The 16,252-nt window shown below is 33.1% G+C and overlaps 2 protein-coding genes across 2 annotated transcripts; both read left to right on the top strand.

Annotated features, from left to right (window-relative positions):
• The first annotated feature begins 2,491 nt into the window (after positions 1–2,491).
• On the top strand, positions 2,492–11,185 carry LOC114375892 (glycosyltransferase-like KOBITO 1). The gene is made up of 11 exons (XM_028333754.1): positions 2,492–3,001; positions 3,758–3,907; positions 4,038–4,090; positions 4,457–4,565; positions 4,687–4,821; positions 4,949–4,993; positions 7,672–7,859; positions 7,941–8,082; positions 9,171–9,217; positions 9,325–9,412; positions 10,451–11,185. Exons 1-11 carry the CDS (start codon positions 2,633–2,635, stop codon positions 10,739–10,741), a joined length of 1,617 nt encoding a protein of 538 aa, XP_028189555.1. The 5' UTR covers positions 2,492–2,632; the 3' UTR covers positions 10,742–11,185.
• Positions 11,186–12,945: 1,760 nt separating this feature from the next.
• On the top strand, positions 12,946–15,407 carry LOC114374259. The gene is made up of 2 exons (XM_028331881.1): positions 12,946–13,306; positions 14,963–15,407. Exons 1-2 carry the CDS (start codon positions 13,040–13,042, stop codon positions 15,119–15,121), a joined length of 426 nt encoding a protein of 141 aa, XP_028187682.1. The 5' UTR covers positions 12,946–13,039; the 3' UTR covers positions 15,122–15,407.
• Positions 15,408–16,252: the final 845 nt, after the last annotated feature.

Below are 16,252 nucleotides of genomic sequence, written 5' to 3'. Positions count from 1 at the left end.
TAAACTAAATTGAAGGCTAAAAAACATATACAAAATTGAATATTGAATCAAAATTGTGGAATTTTTTAAATGTTGGACTAAAATTGTAAAAAAAAACAGAGGGTAGAACCGCAAAACAATAATTAAAAGGAACCAAAATTAAAATTTATTATTTAACCATAATGTTTGTCTTCGCTTTAAATTTATTAGTCAATTTTGACAAAATTTAACACAAATGATCTTGATAGTACGCAAATATAATTCAACGGTTAGATTAATAAAAATCACATTTTATCAAATTATAGAATGGTGTAATAGTTGTCAAAGTTACACTGATCAAATTACACTAGAGTAACTTTGATAATTATTACACCAATCTATAACTTTCAACGGGATAATGTTTCATTAAAATTCAATGTTGGATTGAAAGTCTCTTTCACATAGATTACACATGCAAAATTTTATATCAATGCAAAATCATTTGATATTTTGTTCATATAAATTAAAATCGACGTAATAAAAAAATTTAAAATATACTAAATATGAATCATTTGATTACCTATTTATTGTCGTTCAATTTTAACAAAATTTGATGCAAACGATCTCGATAGTATATAGATATAATTTAATGATTGAATCAATAAAAATCACATTCTATATCAAATTATAAAAATAATATAATCCTTTCTCTAATAATAAATATCTTTTTTTTAGTCAGCCAACAGAGTAAATTTTATTAACATGTTAGAGTCCACAAGAAGTGGTCTAATAGCAGAATACAACAGTAAATACACCGATACCAACAAAGTTTACAAGCTTTAGTACCACCAATACATTTTTATTTACAAAAAGGTAACAATAAAAATGTATCATCCTTAAATTATAATTTCAGATCTTATCAAATCTTTACTACATCTCTTATTTTTAACCTTTTAAAACTATTTTAATTAAAAAGTAAACAAAAAACAAATTTATTAAGTAAAACAACTTAATCAATTAAAAAATATTGTTGAAATTTTGATGAATCAACAAAACTTACCATTTGTTATTAGATTTTTAGATCATGTAACTTTTGTAATCAAAATATAACCACAGTTTAACTTTTGATGATGATTTTAATTTAATTAATTTTCTATAAATTTGAAACAATAGTGTTAGTGTTATAGCATCTCCAGCACATATACTTCATTAGTGGTCTAAAATTAAGCAAAGTTGTTAGTGTAACTTTTGCAATAAAAATATCACCACAATTTAACTTTTGATGGTGATTTCAATTTAATTAATTTTCCATAAATTTGAAGCAAAAGTGGTAGTGTTACACTAGGGATGGGAAGTCAAACTAGGTTTTAAGAGGCCTGAGTCTAGTCTACGATGAATTTTTGAGGTCTGAGTCTGGTCTATAGCCTATCAAAGGCTTTTATTTTGGCTCGACCTGACTTTGTTAAAAGTTTGGCCTGACCTGATAGCCTTTTAAAAGTCTGTTGAAACGTTAACACGAATAGGAAAGTCAATAAAAATATAAAAATAATGAGGAATATAAAGGAGCACATGACTCACACCTTAATTGTAATTAAAGTGATTATAGGAATAGAAGTTATGGAATACTATAATCAAAGTCGGCTAGTTTTAAAAAAAAAATTAATTGTACCCAAAAAATAATATAAGTATAAATTGGTACCCAAAAAAATAATATATATATATATATATATATATATATATATATATATATATATATATATATATATAAGGCTTTTTAATAAGACTAAGCCTGATCTATTTAATTTAATAGACTTTTAAAAAAGTCTGAGCCTAACTTTTTAATTCAATAGGTCAGTACAGACCAGACTTTATATAGGCCAGGTCATAGGCCGCTATAGATCGTCCTGACCTATTCCCACCCTTATACAGGGCATATGCTTCATTAGTTGTCTAAAATTACACAAAGTTGTTTAATAAGTTTTTATCATTGGAACAAATAATTTGATAATATATTGTTTAAGTGAGTTACTTATATTTTATATAAATAATTATTGTTTAATTAATTCTTATCAATTAAAGAATTATTTTTTTAATAATAAAATTTAATGTAATTCAAATTAAATATTCTAAAAAATTTAGGATTAGAAAAAACTTTTATGCAAAGTTGTTAAATCTATCTAGCATTATAAGGGTCACATATTTAAAACTATTTAAACAATCAGGCATTTCCCAAAACCGTGCTCCTTATTGTATAACAAGTTTTTTTTTTTTTTCTTTTATCATTTGAACATGTGACTTAACAAGAGTTACTTATACAATATATTTTTAAATTTATTCTTACCAATGAATTATTTTTTAATTATAAAATTTATTGTGACTCAATAATCTACTTTATTAATTTTAACATTTAAATAAATTTTTAAGTAAAATTTTTAAAGTTACGTAAAGCTGCTAAATTTAAAATAAACAACTTATCTAATAAATCATCACTAACAAATTCACTCTGAGATTTGGACTACAGTAATAAATTTCCAATTTTTTAAAAAGGAAAGATGTACACACTTGAGGAGAAACACCTTGACAGTTGACACCCTCCTTCCTCACCAGTCACAGTTTGTTGTTGTCGTCTCCTTCCGCAACCGTGTTGGGTGCGCCAACCACCGCATCCACCACCATGCCGGTCTCCAACCACCAGCTCTACGCTCCTCTCCGTCCAAACCCATCTTCTTCTTCCTCCTCCTTCTCTTCCCATTCTTTTACTTCAAAGATCCTTCTCCTCCTGACCATCCTCCCGGTGTCTTTAGCAGCCATTGCGTTCATCCTCCAATGGCGCGGCGGCATCACCGATCCAACAGCCCTCTCGTCCCCGCGTGGGTCCCACCACTACTTCCCCGGCATGGAGCCTTCTCCCCTTTCCCATCTCTCCTCCCATAATTCTAACTCCCATCATTCCGACTGCGTCAATCTTGGCCGCACCGCTTCTCCTTCGTTTCCTTATTACCACAATTGGAAGCTCGACTTTGAGGCCTCTCTCACCCCTAAGGTCCCTTCTATGCTTCATTTTTATAATTTTTTTTTTTAAATTTCATTGTTCCTTATTTGTGACTGTTTTTTTTGGTTCTGTTCTGGCTAGAGTTTGAAGCAAATAGTAGGGATTTCAATTTTTCTTTTCTTTTTATTATTACTACCAATATTTGGGGAGGGTTACTATTTTGTCTTTTCCCCCATACCATGGCAGCAATTTGAAGAAGAAAAAAAAGGGGGTTTTCTTCATGGTGGGGATGTTATTTTGGGTTTGATCCATGCTGAGAGGGATTTTGAGTAAATTGTGCAAGTTCTAGTGGCTTAGGTTGTGCGATCTGTGTGTTTTGATGGGACTTTTTTAAATGGGGTTGATTTGGGAATTTTTGTTGGTAAGATTATTTTTCGAGCAGTTTTGTTAGCTGTAGTCCGTTATATTATTACAGATCTTGTAGGAAAGTTGATTTTAGTTAATGATAGATAGCTAGCTGATGGGTTTGATTGAATTTGAGCAAACATTGTTAACAAGATCTGTGTGTTTTATTGCTTTTGTGATCTGTGCTGGGTGGATTGTTTGTGAATTGGGATGATGTAGAGATTTTTTTGATTTGTTTGAAAATATGATTGATAGTTAGTGTTGTTATCCTTTAGTTATTTTTATCGACCGTAAGCATTTTTCTCATTCTACATATATCAATTTACTTCCTCTCGGCAGATGTAATGGAAGTATCTATGTTGCCATTGATTTAATCCACGTTTTTTCTTTCTTGATGTGCAGATCTGTGTTACGACTAGTACATCAGCAGGGCTTGAGCAGATTCTACCTTGGATGTTTTACCATAAAGTAATTGGTGTGACAAATTTTTTCCTTTTTGTGGAGGGGAAGGCAGCTTCTCCTGAAGTATCTAATGTCCTAGAATCAATTCCTGTAAGTAGACAAATACAGTATTCTATCCTTCTCAGGATTCAGGAATCAGGACTTGATTCTTTTTATATGTTTTTCCTTCCTCCTTCCTCTAATAATACCATTCTAATTTGGTTTATGTTGTTTAAACCAGGGTGTAAAGGTTATATATAGAACAAAACAGCTGGAAGAACAACAGGCTAAGAGGTTAATCAAGTTTACCATTTTCTTACCAACTTTTATCCATACAATTGATTTTTTCATTTTACAATTGTAATAGAATAGTGTTCTTCTGAGTTTCTTGATTTGCAAATAGATATATGGAGGATTTTTTTAACCATAATAGTTTTACGCTTCAGTATGTCCATAATGGTTTTTGTAATTATTCAAGTTTGTTTTTGTTCATGCTCATTACTATAAAATTTTGTTTCTTTTCCTTGCCCCTGTTAAACTGTTAATGCTCTTGTAGAATATTTATGTTCCCTTTTGTCTTCAGGATACTTTTTATTCTAAATTCTAATTTTTAAGAGATGGTTTAGTTATACTAATTATTTATTTTGTGGGTTGCATCAGCCGTATTTGGAACGAGACATGGCTGGCAGGTTTCTTTTATAAACCATGCAATTATGAACTTTTTGTGAAGCAATCCCTCAACATGGAGATGGCTATTGTTATGGCAAGGGTATGGCTAACTGTTTTGTTGCAAAAATCCTTATTTTTCTCCATTTTTTTAAATTATGGTTTGGTTTGATCTGTAATTTGTTCATCAACACAATGTTCTGCTTGTTGAAATGAAATATCAGGATTCTGGCATGGACTGGATTCTTCATCTTGATACAGATGAATTAATACACCCAGCTGGTGCTCGGGAATATTCTTTAAGGCAGTTGCTTCTTGATGTTCCAAGACATGTTGATATGGTCATATTTCCTAACTATGTGAGTAGAATCTGCAGATTATTTTTAATTGTTTATTAGTGATGTATATTTCATGGTATTGGAAAATATTTTGCTATATTGTTAGCTTCAATTTTGTAACTTGTGCTGCTGTGTTTGTCTCTTTTAGGAGAGCAGTATTGAGCGAGAAGATGTCAAAGAACCTTTTAGTGAGGTAAGTCTTGGAAGCTGTACATAGTCATTCCAAAAAGTGTCTAACTTATTTCAGAGAACCTGAACTAAACAGTGTGTCATGGATATAATTGTATTAAGCTCATCAATAATATACGTAAATTCGTTTGCAATGCCGTTTCTTTTCTTCAGTTAACTATGCTGATAATTTTTAATTTGGTTAAAGTATGTTTTTCGTCCCTATAAATATCGAAATGTTTGTAATCCGTCCCTGCAAAATTTTTTTGTTTTTTGTCCTCGCAAAATTAAAATGCGTCAAATTTTGGTCCAGAGCTAAGTTCGGTTGTGTCTGAACCTATGTGGCAGATGACTTTGCAAACAAGTGAGTCCATTAGCCAACTAACATCCGACAAGTGTCAATGCTTCAACCCTCTCTCTTGAATCCATGGGTGATTCAGCCTTACAAGCCAACAAGCACTGCACTCCGGACGACGCCTATGCCCCAAAGTCCATCGGCGATGACCCCCTCGCGGCATGGAGCGACATGTCATTGTCGGTGTGGAGATCAACTACTGCGTGAGCAACATCTACGTGCTCGGCATCACCGTCGCCGATCACAACAACTCCATGAATGTGCTCGCGTGCATCCACATCGTCAACCAGACTATGAGTGTTGAGGTCACGGCGTGCTGCAACGTCGATTTCACGCCAGAGAAGCTCAGTACGTTGAGATCTATATGGAGGTGGAGGTGGAGGTGAATGTTGAGATCTGCTTGCAGAGCCCATGGCGGAGGAGATGAATATTGAGATATGGTTGCACATGGAGCTCGACTTGGAGCAAGTTTGACTCGGGCCAGTTTGGGTTGGAGTAGAATCAGGTTTGAAGAATGACTTTGGGGGTTTGTTCATCGGAATCGCGAAAAAGCCATTGAAGCCGATGGTCGAGGCGTGTGCCCCCTTGTTGGCAGAGGTGGGGATGTCATTGTCAACAGCCCCCTCATTATTGTGCGTGCCATTACCACCATGGCCCCAACCACCCTACCCTGTCTCTTCCATGTTGTGATGTTGCCTGGACCACCCCTCCACCGCGCGTTCCGTACCAACCAGTCCCATCATCGTGCGCACCTCTGCATCGTCATTGCGTGTCGCTGGCCCCGACGTCACCAGATCTGTGTGGGACCTCAGCTCCCCTGCACTAGCTAATCCCCTCTTTATTGTTTTGTTCTGTTTTGTGTGTGTTCGTTCTGGTATCGGCTTTGGTGGTTGAGAACTTCAAAGAAGATGAAGGTTAGAAAAGAATGGTTAAACAATTGTGATAATTTTTTTGCATTTTGTGGGGGGGGGGTTTTAACCCCCAGAAATTGTAACAAGTAGTAGGCAGCCATGGGACTCATGAGGAAGTGACACATCAATAGGAGAGTGACACGTAGGTTTGGAACTCAACCAAGTCTAGCCGAGCGAAAATTTAACACATTTCAATTTTACGGGGACAAGAAACATACTGAAAATCTTGCAGGGATAGATTCTGAACATTTCAATATTTATAGGGACGAAAAACATATTTTAGCCTTTTAATTTTCTACAATTGAACATATATGTTCATTAAGAGAAAGTAATGGATTCTCTATATCAATAAATCTGGCCTACGTTATCTATACATAGTTGAATATCACATTGTACTGACAAAGCTGGTGTCACTGAATTTTTTGTTGGTGTATCTGAGTTTGTTGAATAACAGAAGGAATTATGATATTTGAAACACATTTTATTTTAGTTTCTTGACTGTAAAATTTGAAATCTCTATTAGCTATATCATAATAATTTTATGGTTTAGTTGAGGTGCAAGCCTAAGCCGTTTAGTTTTAGTTCAAAGTTTGAGATTACTACGCAAACTGGTGCATCAGGTCACTGTACTTTAGAGGGGATAAAATTCCTTTAAGGTTGAGATGTTGTGATGGAAAACATTTATTGCTGGGTTGAGAATCATGATGGAATTTTTTTCAGCTGATTTAGGTGGGTAGGATAGCATAGCGAAATGTTTCGAAGTTTTTTAATCACTGAAAATGTTAGCATAAAAGGCTTTGTTAAAATGTTAACAAAACAAAGTTGATGGTGCATTACCAGGCTCCAAGTCCGGAAGATATTAGAAAAATTTAACTAAATAAACATGCCAAACCCAAATTTATTTTCCTGGATAAGTGATCAGCACATTGCAAAAGTAAACTTCGCTTTGGAATCTTGGAGGCTCACACATGACACACCTCTTAGGCAGTGAACTGAAGTTCCCTTAGTCCAATTGTGTGATACGAAAGAACATGGGTTTTTCGTCTGCCTTTATAAACTGTGGAGTATTTTATATTTTAGAATAAGCATTTCAGTGATCTCTATTTCATGGTTGCCTCGGTCAAACAAGGTTTGTATTTTGGGGTTGAAATTCTTGTGGGATATCTGATTATGATTCTATCCCTCATTTCATTTGATTGAGGATATAATTTTAGTATTCTCATAGCTCAAAAAGAAAAAACCCTCTAGTCAAAGCTGAATACTGTGATCGACTCTTTTGCCACACTCCTACTATGGTTATGCACCACAATTAAAAGGATTAGATTTATGTACACCACAATTAAAAGGATTATATTGGTTTGAACTAAATCTCCTAACATAAAAGTAATTCTAAATTATAAATTTGTAACCTCTTTTTCTCCTTATCTATCAAAGCAGGTATCAATGTTTAAGAAGAATTACGACCATCTTCCAAAGGATACATACTTTGGCATGTATAAAGATTCTGTACGTGGCAATCCAAACTACTTCCTGACTTACGGGAATGGAAAATCAGCTGCTCGGATACAAGATCATCTTCGGCCTAATGGTGCACATAGATGGCATAATTATATGAAAACCCCTAAGTATGATCCTTGAATTCACAAGACATGTGTATCCCTTGACTTTTTTGTTATTACCCTGATAGTTCTTCTGAATTATGCTAGTGAAATCAAATTGGAAGAGGCTGCTGTTTTACATTACACATATGCTAAATTCTCAGACTTAACTTCTAGACGTGACCGCTGTGGTTGCAAACCTACAAAAGAAGATGTCAAAAGATGCTTCATGTTGGAATTTGATAGATCTGTAAGTTTCCGGATTTTATTATTCTTTGTCCTGTCCTGTTCAGTTATCTGCTTTGATTGTATGTCAGAAAACAGGATTTCTTATACCGGTATGTAGGAGTGTAAGTGAGACAAGCTAAACACTTGAAATTGAGGTTTGACTTGCGAGGAAAAAGAGATTGCTCAAGCTTCGCTTACGGTTTAAACAAGTTAAATTTAAAATTTGAGTTTGACTTGTTTAAAATATATGATGCTTGGGATTGTTGACTTATTTGAGTTAGTTTATGGTTTGATTATTTTTTTTATCAAAATTCTGTAAAAAGTGTTTATTTATTAATTTAATATTTTATTATTTAACATAATTTTGTACTAGGTGAAGTAAAAATAGAAATAAAATACTACCTTCGGTCCTTTATATGAGAAACAAGTGATAGTGTATTTTACACTATCACTTGGTTTTTTATAAATAGGTTTATAAATAGGACCGGAGGTGGAATAATTTTGTATTTATAATGATGATTTGAGATTAGAAATGGAATCTTTAATGATAGAAATGGTCAATTGTTTGAAGAAAGTTTATGGTTGTGTATTTAAAATATGAATCTTGATGATTGAAATAATAAGATAAATGATATGGGTAGGACAATAAGAAATAAAATTATAATATTTCTAGTAAATATAATAAACAAAATGATAAATTTATAATAATCTAGGTATACATAATAAGCTAGTTACTACTTTAAGTTTGAACTTTTTTATTTGGCTAATCGAACGAGATTGATTGAGCACTTAACAAGCTGGAGTTCAATAGTTCACAAATAGATTGGCTCATTTATAAAGCTTGAACTTAAGTTTGGCTGTCAGTGAATTTGGTTGAGTATCTTTTCTCTAGTGTGAAAGGTGTGACACTTGTGTAATGGTAAGGTCACAGGTTCTAGTATTACAATTGGCCTTCCTGGATATGGGATAATGCTTCCTAGAGCTGGCCCTCATTAGATTCAACAATAGGGGGAGCCTCATGCACTGAACTACCCTTTTTATATTTTCTGGTGTGGGAATGTTAACTTGTATGTAAGCACTTGTTCCTCCTAATACACTTGTCAATTTCAGGCATTTATTATTGCTTCAACTGCAACTGAAGAAGAAATGATGAAGTGGTATGTTGGCTTCAATTCTTTGTATTTATTTATGCACTAACTCTCCCATATTTTAACCACTATGTTATTGATCTTCCAAAAACATTTGTCTTTGCTTGTTGATCCAGGTATAATGAGCATGTTGTGTGGGGTGATAAAGACCTGAAGATGAAACTTTTGAGGAAGGGAGTATTGACTCGCATATATTCTCCCATGGTAAGTGATAAGTATTATAGGTCTAGTGTTAGGGAAGAGAAAGTAGGTTAATGGTAATGAACTTAAAATATTATTGCAATACCCTGACCTGGTAGCCCTATATATGCTAATGACAAGGTTAAATACTACTACTATTACTAACCCAAGCCTGCTAATAAGACTGATAACCTAATAAAACCTAGAGGAGTGCTAGCAACACACTCTCTAACACACTCCTCCTAACACACACTTTTCCATTGGTTTAAATTTATTGAAAACTACAAAATCAGGTGAGTCATTAAATGAGAGGTGAGACCCACAAAATTTGTGATTTTCAATAAATTTCAACCAATATAATAGAGAGTGTTGCTAGCATTTCTCTAAAACCTAATATCTTAACAGCAAGCTTAGTTCGTTTTTCAAGTAGTGAATCATAGATTTGGATAGTAATAAGTAAATGGAATGGACAGAAAGAAGATACTCACACCATATGAGGAGAAAGTTGGCCAATTGTCCCAGTTGGTTGTGGGAAAACATTTGGCTACTACTTTATTTCTACGGCCTGTTTTTCCTTCCATTGCCAAACACATTAAAATGTGTCACTTAAGATGGAAATATGACTTGTTAAGAGTTAAGATCTAGTGAGAACCTTTAATTTCTAGATGGTATAAATAATTGCTTCTATCATTCTACTTTTTTTTTTTTAATTTATCCTTTTGTATGTACATTTTTTTTGGTTAAGTTTATCTATAGGTCCGTGAACTTGGAAATTTTCAAATACTTTAGGGGCCATGTTGCTAGTTTAATTATTCAGCAGGTCCCACAACCACAACCATTTAATTTTTTTAGTTAGGTCCTTGTACTTATTGGAACTCTAAGGAAAATGTGCTTACTTGTTAGGGACCCAATTAAAAATGATTTATAAGTTCAAGGACTTCATTACATATTTTTTTAAAGCATAGAGACATTTTTTTTAAAAAATCAAATAGTTCAAGGATCTACAAAATAATTCAACTTTTTTTATGCTCCAAACTCATTTCCTATATTGGTCTTCTTCAGGTCATAATTCAAAGTTTAAGGGAATCTGGAGTCTTCAGTTCTGTCATTGCATCTGCCCCGTCACTTTCCAAAGAAAACTTTCTGCTGTCAATTGATAGTAGTAACTCATCGAGAGCCGTCGCCTCCGTAACCACCCTCCCTTCAACTTCAAGAAAGGTTGGAAGAACCAAAGAATCTCAAGCAGCTACAAGGAAGGCTTTATCTATTGAATCTGTTGCATTTCACCAAGTAGCTGTACCACCACTGTCTCCCCCAGGATTAGATAACAATGGCCTCATTTCACACAATTAATCTTAATCTCTGAATGCTTCCATCTCCGTCCATTTTAAGTATCATTGTCGTCATGCGATATTATGCTTTATTGGAAGAATCTCCAGGTGAAGAAAGAGCATCTTAGTTGCTTTTTCTGATTATCCGAGCTTTGAAAATATTTGGTGTTTGTTGCTGTCCAAATGGAGTATTGATTGTGGTCAGTGGCTGGTTTTGGAAGTGGATGGCCCTTGATGAAAACAGTTAGATATCGCAAGTCATTTTTTTTTGTATAGAAACTTGAGTGCCATTAATATGAATATTCTTTTTTATACCCTTTTCAAGTCAAGCTACTGGAATTGTGACTGGGATAGTAGTATGTTATTTCACTCGTGTCTATTATTCTTTGTATTATACGCATACCTTTTATGCTATACAACGATTACAAGCAACCACTATGACATGCTATTAGCCTATTAGTGAATATTTATTGTTTCCTTATTGCTAGTAATAGTTGTAAGATCAGAACCGTATTGGGGTTGATCCATTCGAATAGTTGGAGAGTAAATAGTCAAATTAGTTTTCAAAGATATATCATTGATCATATATTTGTCCTAGATGATTGAAATTATGCTTGAAGTCCTTAATGTGTATTTTATCAACTTTTTTTACTGTATGCATTTTATTAACTAAATTAACAGGTAACGTATTTTGAAAAGTGAAAACTGTGGTAGTGGAAAAATGTGAAAGAAATATACATTTTAGGACTTTGGACATGATTTTCATTATTCAGAATATGATATGATTTATTTGCGTGTTTACTTCATAGTTAGGTTGATAATCGGTCTGTTTGAAAAAAGATATAGCTGGGCCAACACCCACATTTAGGCTTGGGCTAAAATTCATTAAATTCCAGGGCAATTTTATTTACACTTTTTTTCGTTTCTCTTTTCACTTTTTGTTTTTTTTTTTTTACCATAAGTACAAAGTAGTTCTTGGTGGTGATTAATCTTCGCCAAGGATCTTGAGAGTGCATAAATTGAATATTCTCCTCCTAACACGATTTATTTTATACCAAGTTAACTAGAATTCTAGTCATAAATCACTTAATTAAAGAACATAACACGTTACTACTTGTGTCAATCATTATTGATAGATATATTTAATTTGAACATATTTTTAATATCTTTTGTAATTTGTTTTAAGAATATTATGTTTCATTTTTAATATTAACTTTACTAATTCTTAATTAAATATTGAAAGCATGGGCTTTCTCCTTTCTCCCTAATCTTTTGATATCTTGGGTCATCTTCATTACACACCTCACAAGTAGGATAAATTCTCCATTAGTTGATTTTGTGTTTGTGTATTGAAAATGTTTTTTTTTTCTTTATATGTAAGAATCAGACCTAGATATAAGACAATTTTATAATAAGACATGCATATTGATCAATTGAACTAAATTTGTAATGAAAAATAAGAGAAACATAAAATTTATTTTAATAATCTTTATACTTCAAAGAGAATAAATTACTTGTTGGTGGAGAGTTATTCTTATTCCTTAGTATTCTTAAAAAATATTACTTTCTTTTACCCTTATTATAAGATCAAAGTTAAAAGTGTAGTAGTTTGGTTTTTTTTATATATATAAAAGATCTAATCTATAATTTGTCATGCATTAATTGCTTTTTTTTTTTAACAAAAATATCATTTATTAACATCAATTCTAGAATGAAGTGATAATATAAAAACATAACTCATTAATGCTGATTAGTTTTGAAAAAAAATTACTAATTTAAAACAATTTTAATACTCCCAACTAAATTCCTTAATCTATGTGAATTAATTAATTGAACCTTTAATAAATACCAGAGGAAATAATTAGTTTCAAAATTAGATTTTAAAGTTAAGTCAGTCTAATTAATGAATTCTTATTTCTTTCATGAATAAGTTTCTAATTTTTATACATATTTCTTTTTAAAAATATTATATTAATTGAATTATGTGTAATCATCATATTAATTGTTAAAATTATAAATATTAGTTAACTTAATTCTTGAAATTAGAAAATATTATTTTAATCCTAAAATAATCAAATATTAATAATTTTAAGTTGCTATTTTGTAATTTTAAAGATTAAAGCTATCATTATTTAACAATATGATGAATTAAATTGTTCACCATTAAATATTCTTAAAAACACAGAATAACAGTCCTATAATTTTAAAATAAAATTAACATATTTTCATACACAATAAAACGTCAACGTCAAGAAAAAAATATCGAAGATATAGAAAAGGGAAACAAAAGCATCATCATCAACAACAAATACCATAAGCGATGACGACCTTGTTCTGCGTCTCCAATCCAATCTCTCACCTCTCCGCATTTGCTTCCTTGAGGGCCCCGCCCTTCTTCTTCAACTCTCCGGCGCTTCGCATCCACGCCGGCGGCCGGGAACGGCGGGGCTCGGCGGTGGCGACTCGTGCGGGTCCCAGCACTAGCAGCATCCTCTTTGCCATTGCGCTCCCGTCCTCTCTCCTCGGCGTCACCATTTTAGCTGCACTTCGAATGGGCGATAAGCTCGACCGAGACTGGCTTGAAGAGGTAACTTTTCTTTGGATAAATTTTTCGGTCAACACTTGCAATTTGTAAAACAAGGAAAAAAATTAAGTTTGTTTAAATTCTGGAGGATTAGTCTCATAACCGGTGAAAAATACCAGAAGTGTAAAGTCTATCCAACAACAAGTGAGACCTAAAATAAAATTAAAAAAAAATTGCTTTAAATATGTTGGGTCTTTTTCCTAAGCATTTTTTTTTATCAATATACGAGACATTTTGTACGTTATAAATACTATTAGCAAATATATTTTTTTGCTAATGGATCTAAAGCGTAGCATAAGTTTTAGTTGTTTTACCGTTGCTCGGTAGTGTCAAAGCTTGTGGATATCTCAAAGTCCCAGAGAACAAAAAAGTCCTATGTACGGTGATTAAAAATAAAAATAAATATAAATAGATAAACAAATAAATCAATTAACTTATGCATAGAATAAAGTTAACTTTTTTGGATAATTGGGTCTTTCGGTAATGCGGGTTTTTTGTGTTGCTAGCCTAGTAGACACTTGTAACATGTCTTCCACCTGTTTGACGAAACTCCCCATCTTGGTTTCACGCAATTGTTCTCACTCTTTACTGAAGAAATGTTAGCAACGTATTCTTTATACTGTTATTAATTGAGACTTGGGTCATTTTGTGATTTTTGATAAATTTTAGTTAATAATAAAAAAGTTAGTTATAATGAGATTAGATAGTGTGTTCTAGTATCCTTCTTATAATAGTAAGGGTATGGTGATGATTATTCTAAGTGGATGAATTTGTGCTGAACTGTAGAATTGTTTGGTGGAATTGGAAAAGTTTGGTTTTTGTTTTTTGCCTCTTGATTACTATAATTTGCAGTACAGCCTCGGATTCAGCTTCTCTTTGTGTCTTAGTGTATTAATTGTTTGTTAATGGCCCAGCACTCAAGTGAGAGAAATTCTTAGTTAGAGAGAGACAAATAAACTGTTGATAAATGTAAAGACATTCCTTGAAGATTAATATGCATTGCTAAAATGACCTATACAACCTCACTCATCTCAACGTGATAGATATGTTCTAAATTTAGCGCGAAATCTTTGTTTGCACCTTTAAAAACATTTTGAGTGCTGACTCTAGAAGATTGTGGACATACAAGGTAGTTGTGTACACAAGAGCAAACACAAACTTTTTATGAGTCCAGCCAGACTTGAGAAGATTGCTGATATTTTTTGCATAACAGTCCCCATGAATACAGACACAGAAAAACACTAATTCTCTTGTTGAAAACTCATTTGACCTTAAATTCTTGACGAGTACAAACTAATTGAACCCGTTTATTTGAATTCTCCAATTCACTTTCCATTTCCATAAAGGATATGTGATTTCTACCAACATACATCTGAAACTCTTGCATCTCTAGGAACCATGAGTAAAGGATATGTGATTCTATTACCAGCCTAATAAAGCATGTAAAGTCTACTTGTTCGGTTACACACTAATTTTAAGTTTTTAATCAATCATGTATCTGGAATTGAAGACTCGTAACTGTTTTCTTTTAACAGTATGCCATTTATCTGTCGTTTTTGATAAATAGTATGTGGAATTGGAGATGATTATGAGGAAATTGATTTTAGGTTAAAAAAGGGTTATGCCACCTGATTTGTTGACATCTTTTACAAATACCAGATGGCAAGAAATGAAGCTTTAATGGAACTTGAAACATATGATGACGATGACAATGATGATAACGATGATGTCAGCAGCGAAGAGGATAGTATGGAAACTAATGTGCAAGAAAAGCCTGCCCTTACACAAGCTCGCAATAGACCCAAAAGGGAAGCTTAAAGTTTCATCTTGTCTATAAATCTATATTTTTTTATCTAGGATGATTTTGCTGCAGTAGATAGATCAGAAGACTTACAAATCTAGAGGCAAAGGGGAGATGTCTTTCTTCAAGCATCCAAGTTTCCCTCAGTTAATGTTGCATCGTTAGCTTGTCATCAAATCTATTGAAAAAAACAATAATCATGTAAGATGAATGTAACCTTATAAAGGAATACAATGTAACACAACATATTATTTTTCCAAATGTAAGTGCTATTAATATAAAAACTTATACCTCAATGTCACATACTATCATAGTATTGTGTTCCTGTATCTTTTAGCATGAGATTCTTTATAATCATCCACCTAACCATCTGCACCCACAAACACAAGGTTTGAGATCATCATAGGATTCAAACACAAATAGCATACGGGAAGTCAGTTATCACATTCTTAGTTAATAGAGATAAACAAGACAACACGTAGATTTACATATCATATAAGCAAAATATAACTTACTTAAACATAGCTCACGTTATTTCATCACTTTATCGCGTAACATCACAACACAACACGTCTCATTCATTTTCACATCATTCATGTACTGAAGGATCAAAACACAATATCACTAAATCAATCAATATCGATCAATACACAAACATTATGTAAGAGATACACTAAGATTCAATCCTATATGTAATGTGATATCTTGTCAGTGAAAAATCTCGTCGGGCGCCTAGGAGTATATGACAAAACAAACCATGCACTAGTAAATTAGGTCACTCTCACTAGGTAAAATCTTAGGAAGACCAATCGGGGTCATGCTGTTTTGCGAGAATGCTTCAACCATGTAGGATCGGTACAGACTTAAAGGAGCACTCAAACCGGGTGTATTTACCCCTAAGGTCTACACTCCGAAGAGTCCGTCAGGGTCTCTCTCTCCTGATTCAGGTCCAATGCAGAAAACATTTTAGCACGCAGACTCTATCTATAAATTGTACCACAACTCTTCAATTGTTCTCAAAATAATTTTATCTCATCGTGCTTGTGATTAAACTCGTCGAGTCCCCTTAGTGGTTTCCATCACAATATTCGCCGCGCATTAACTCGTCGCCCTTAAAAGGTCTTACAATTGTGTGATTACACAGTTCA

The sequence above is a fragment of the Glycine soja genome, chromosome 11 (genome assembly GCF_004193775.1).
Source record: "Glycine soja cultivar W05 chromosome 11, ASM419377v2, whole genome shotgun sequence".
Lineage (NCBI taxonomy): Eukaryota > Viridiplantae > Streptophyta > Magnoliopsida > Fabales > Fabaceae > Glycine > Glycine soja.
Note: the sequence above shows the minus strand (reverse complement) of the source record. Positions and strands in the feature narration are given on the sequence as shown.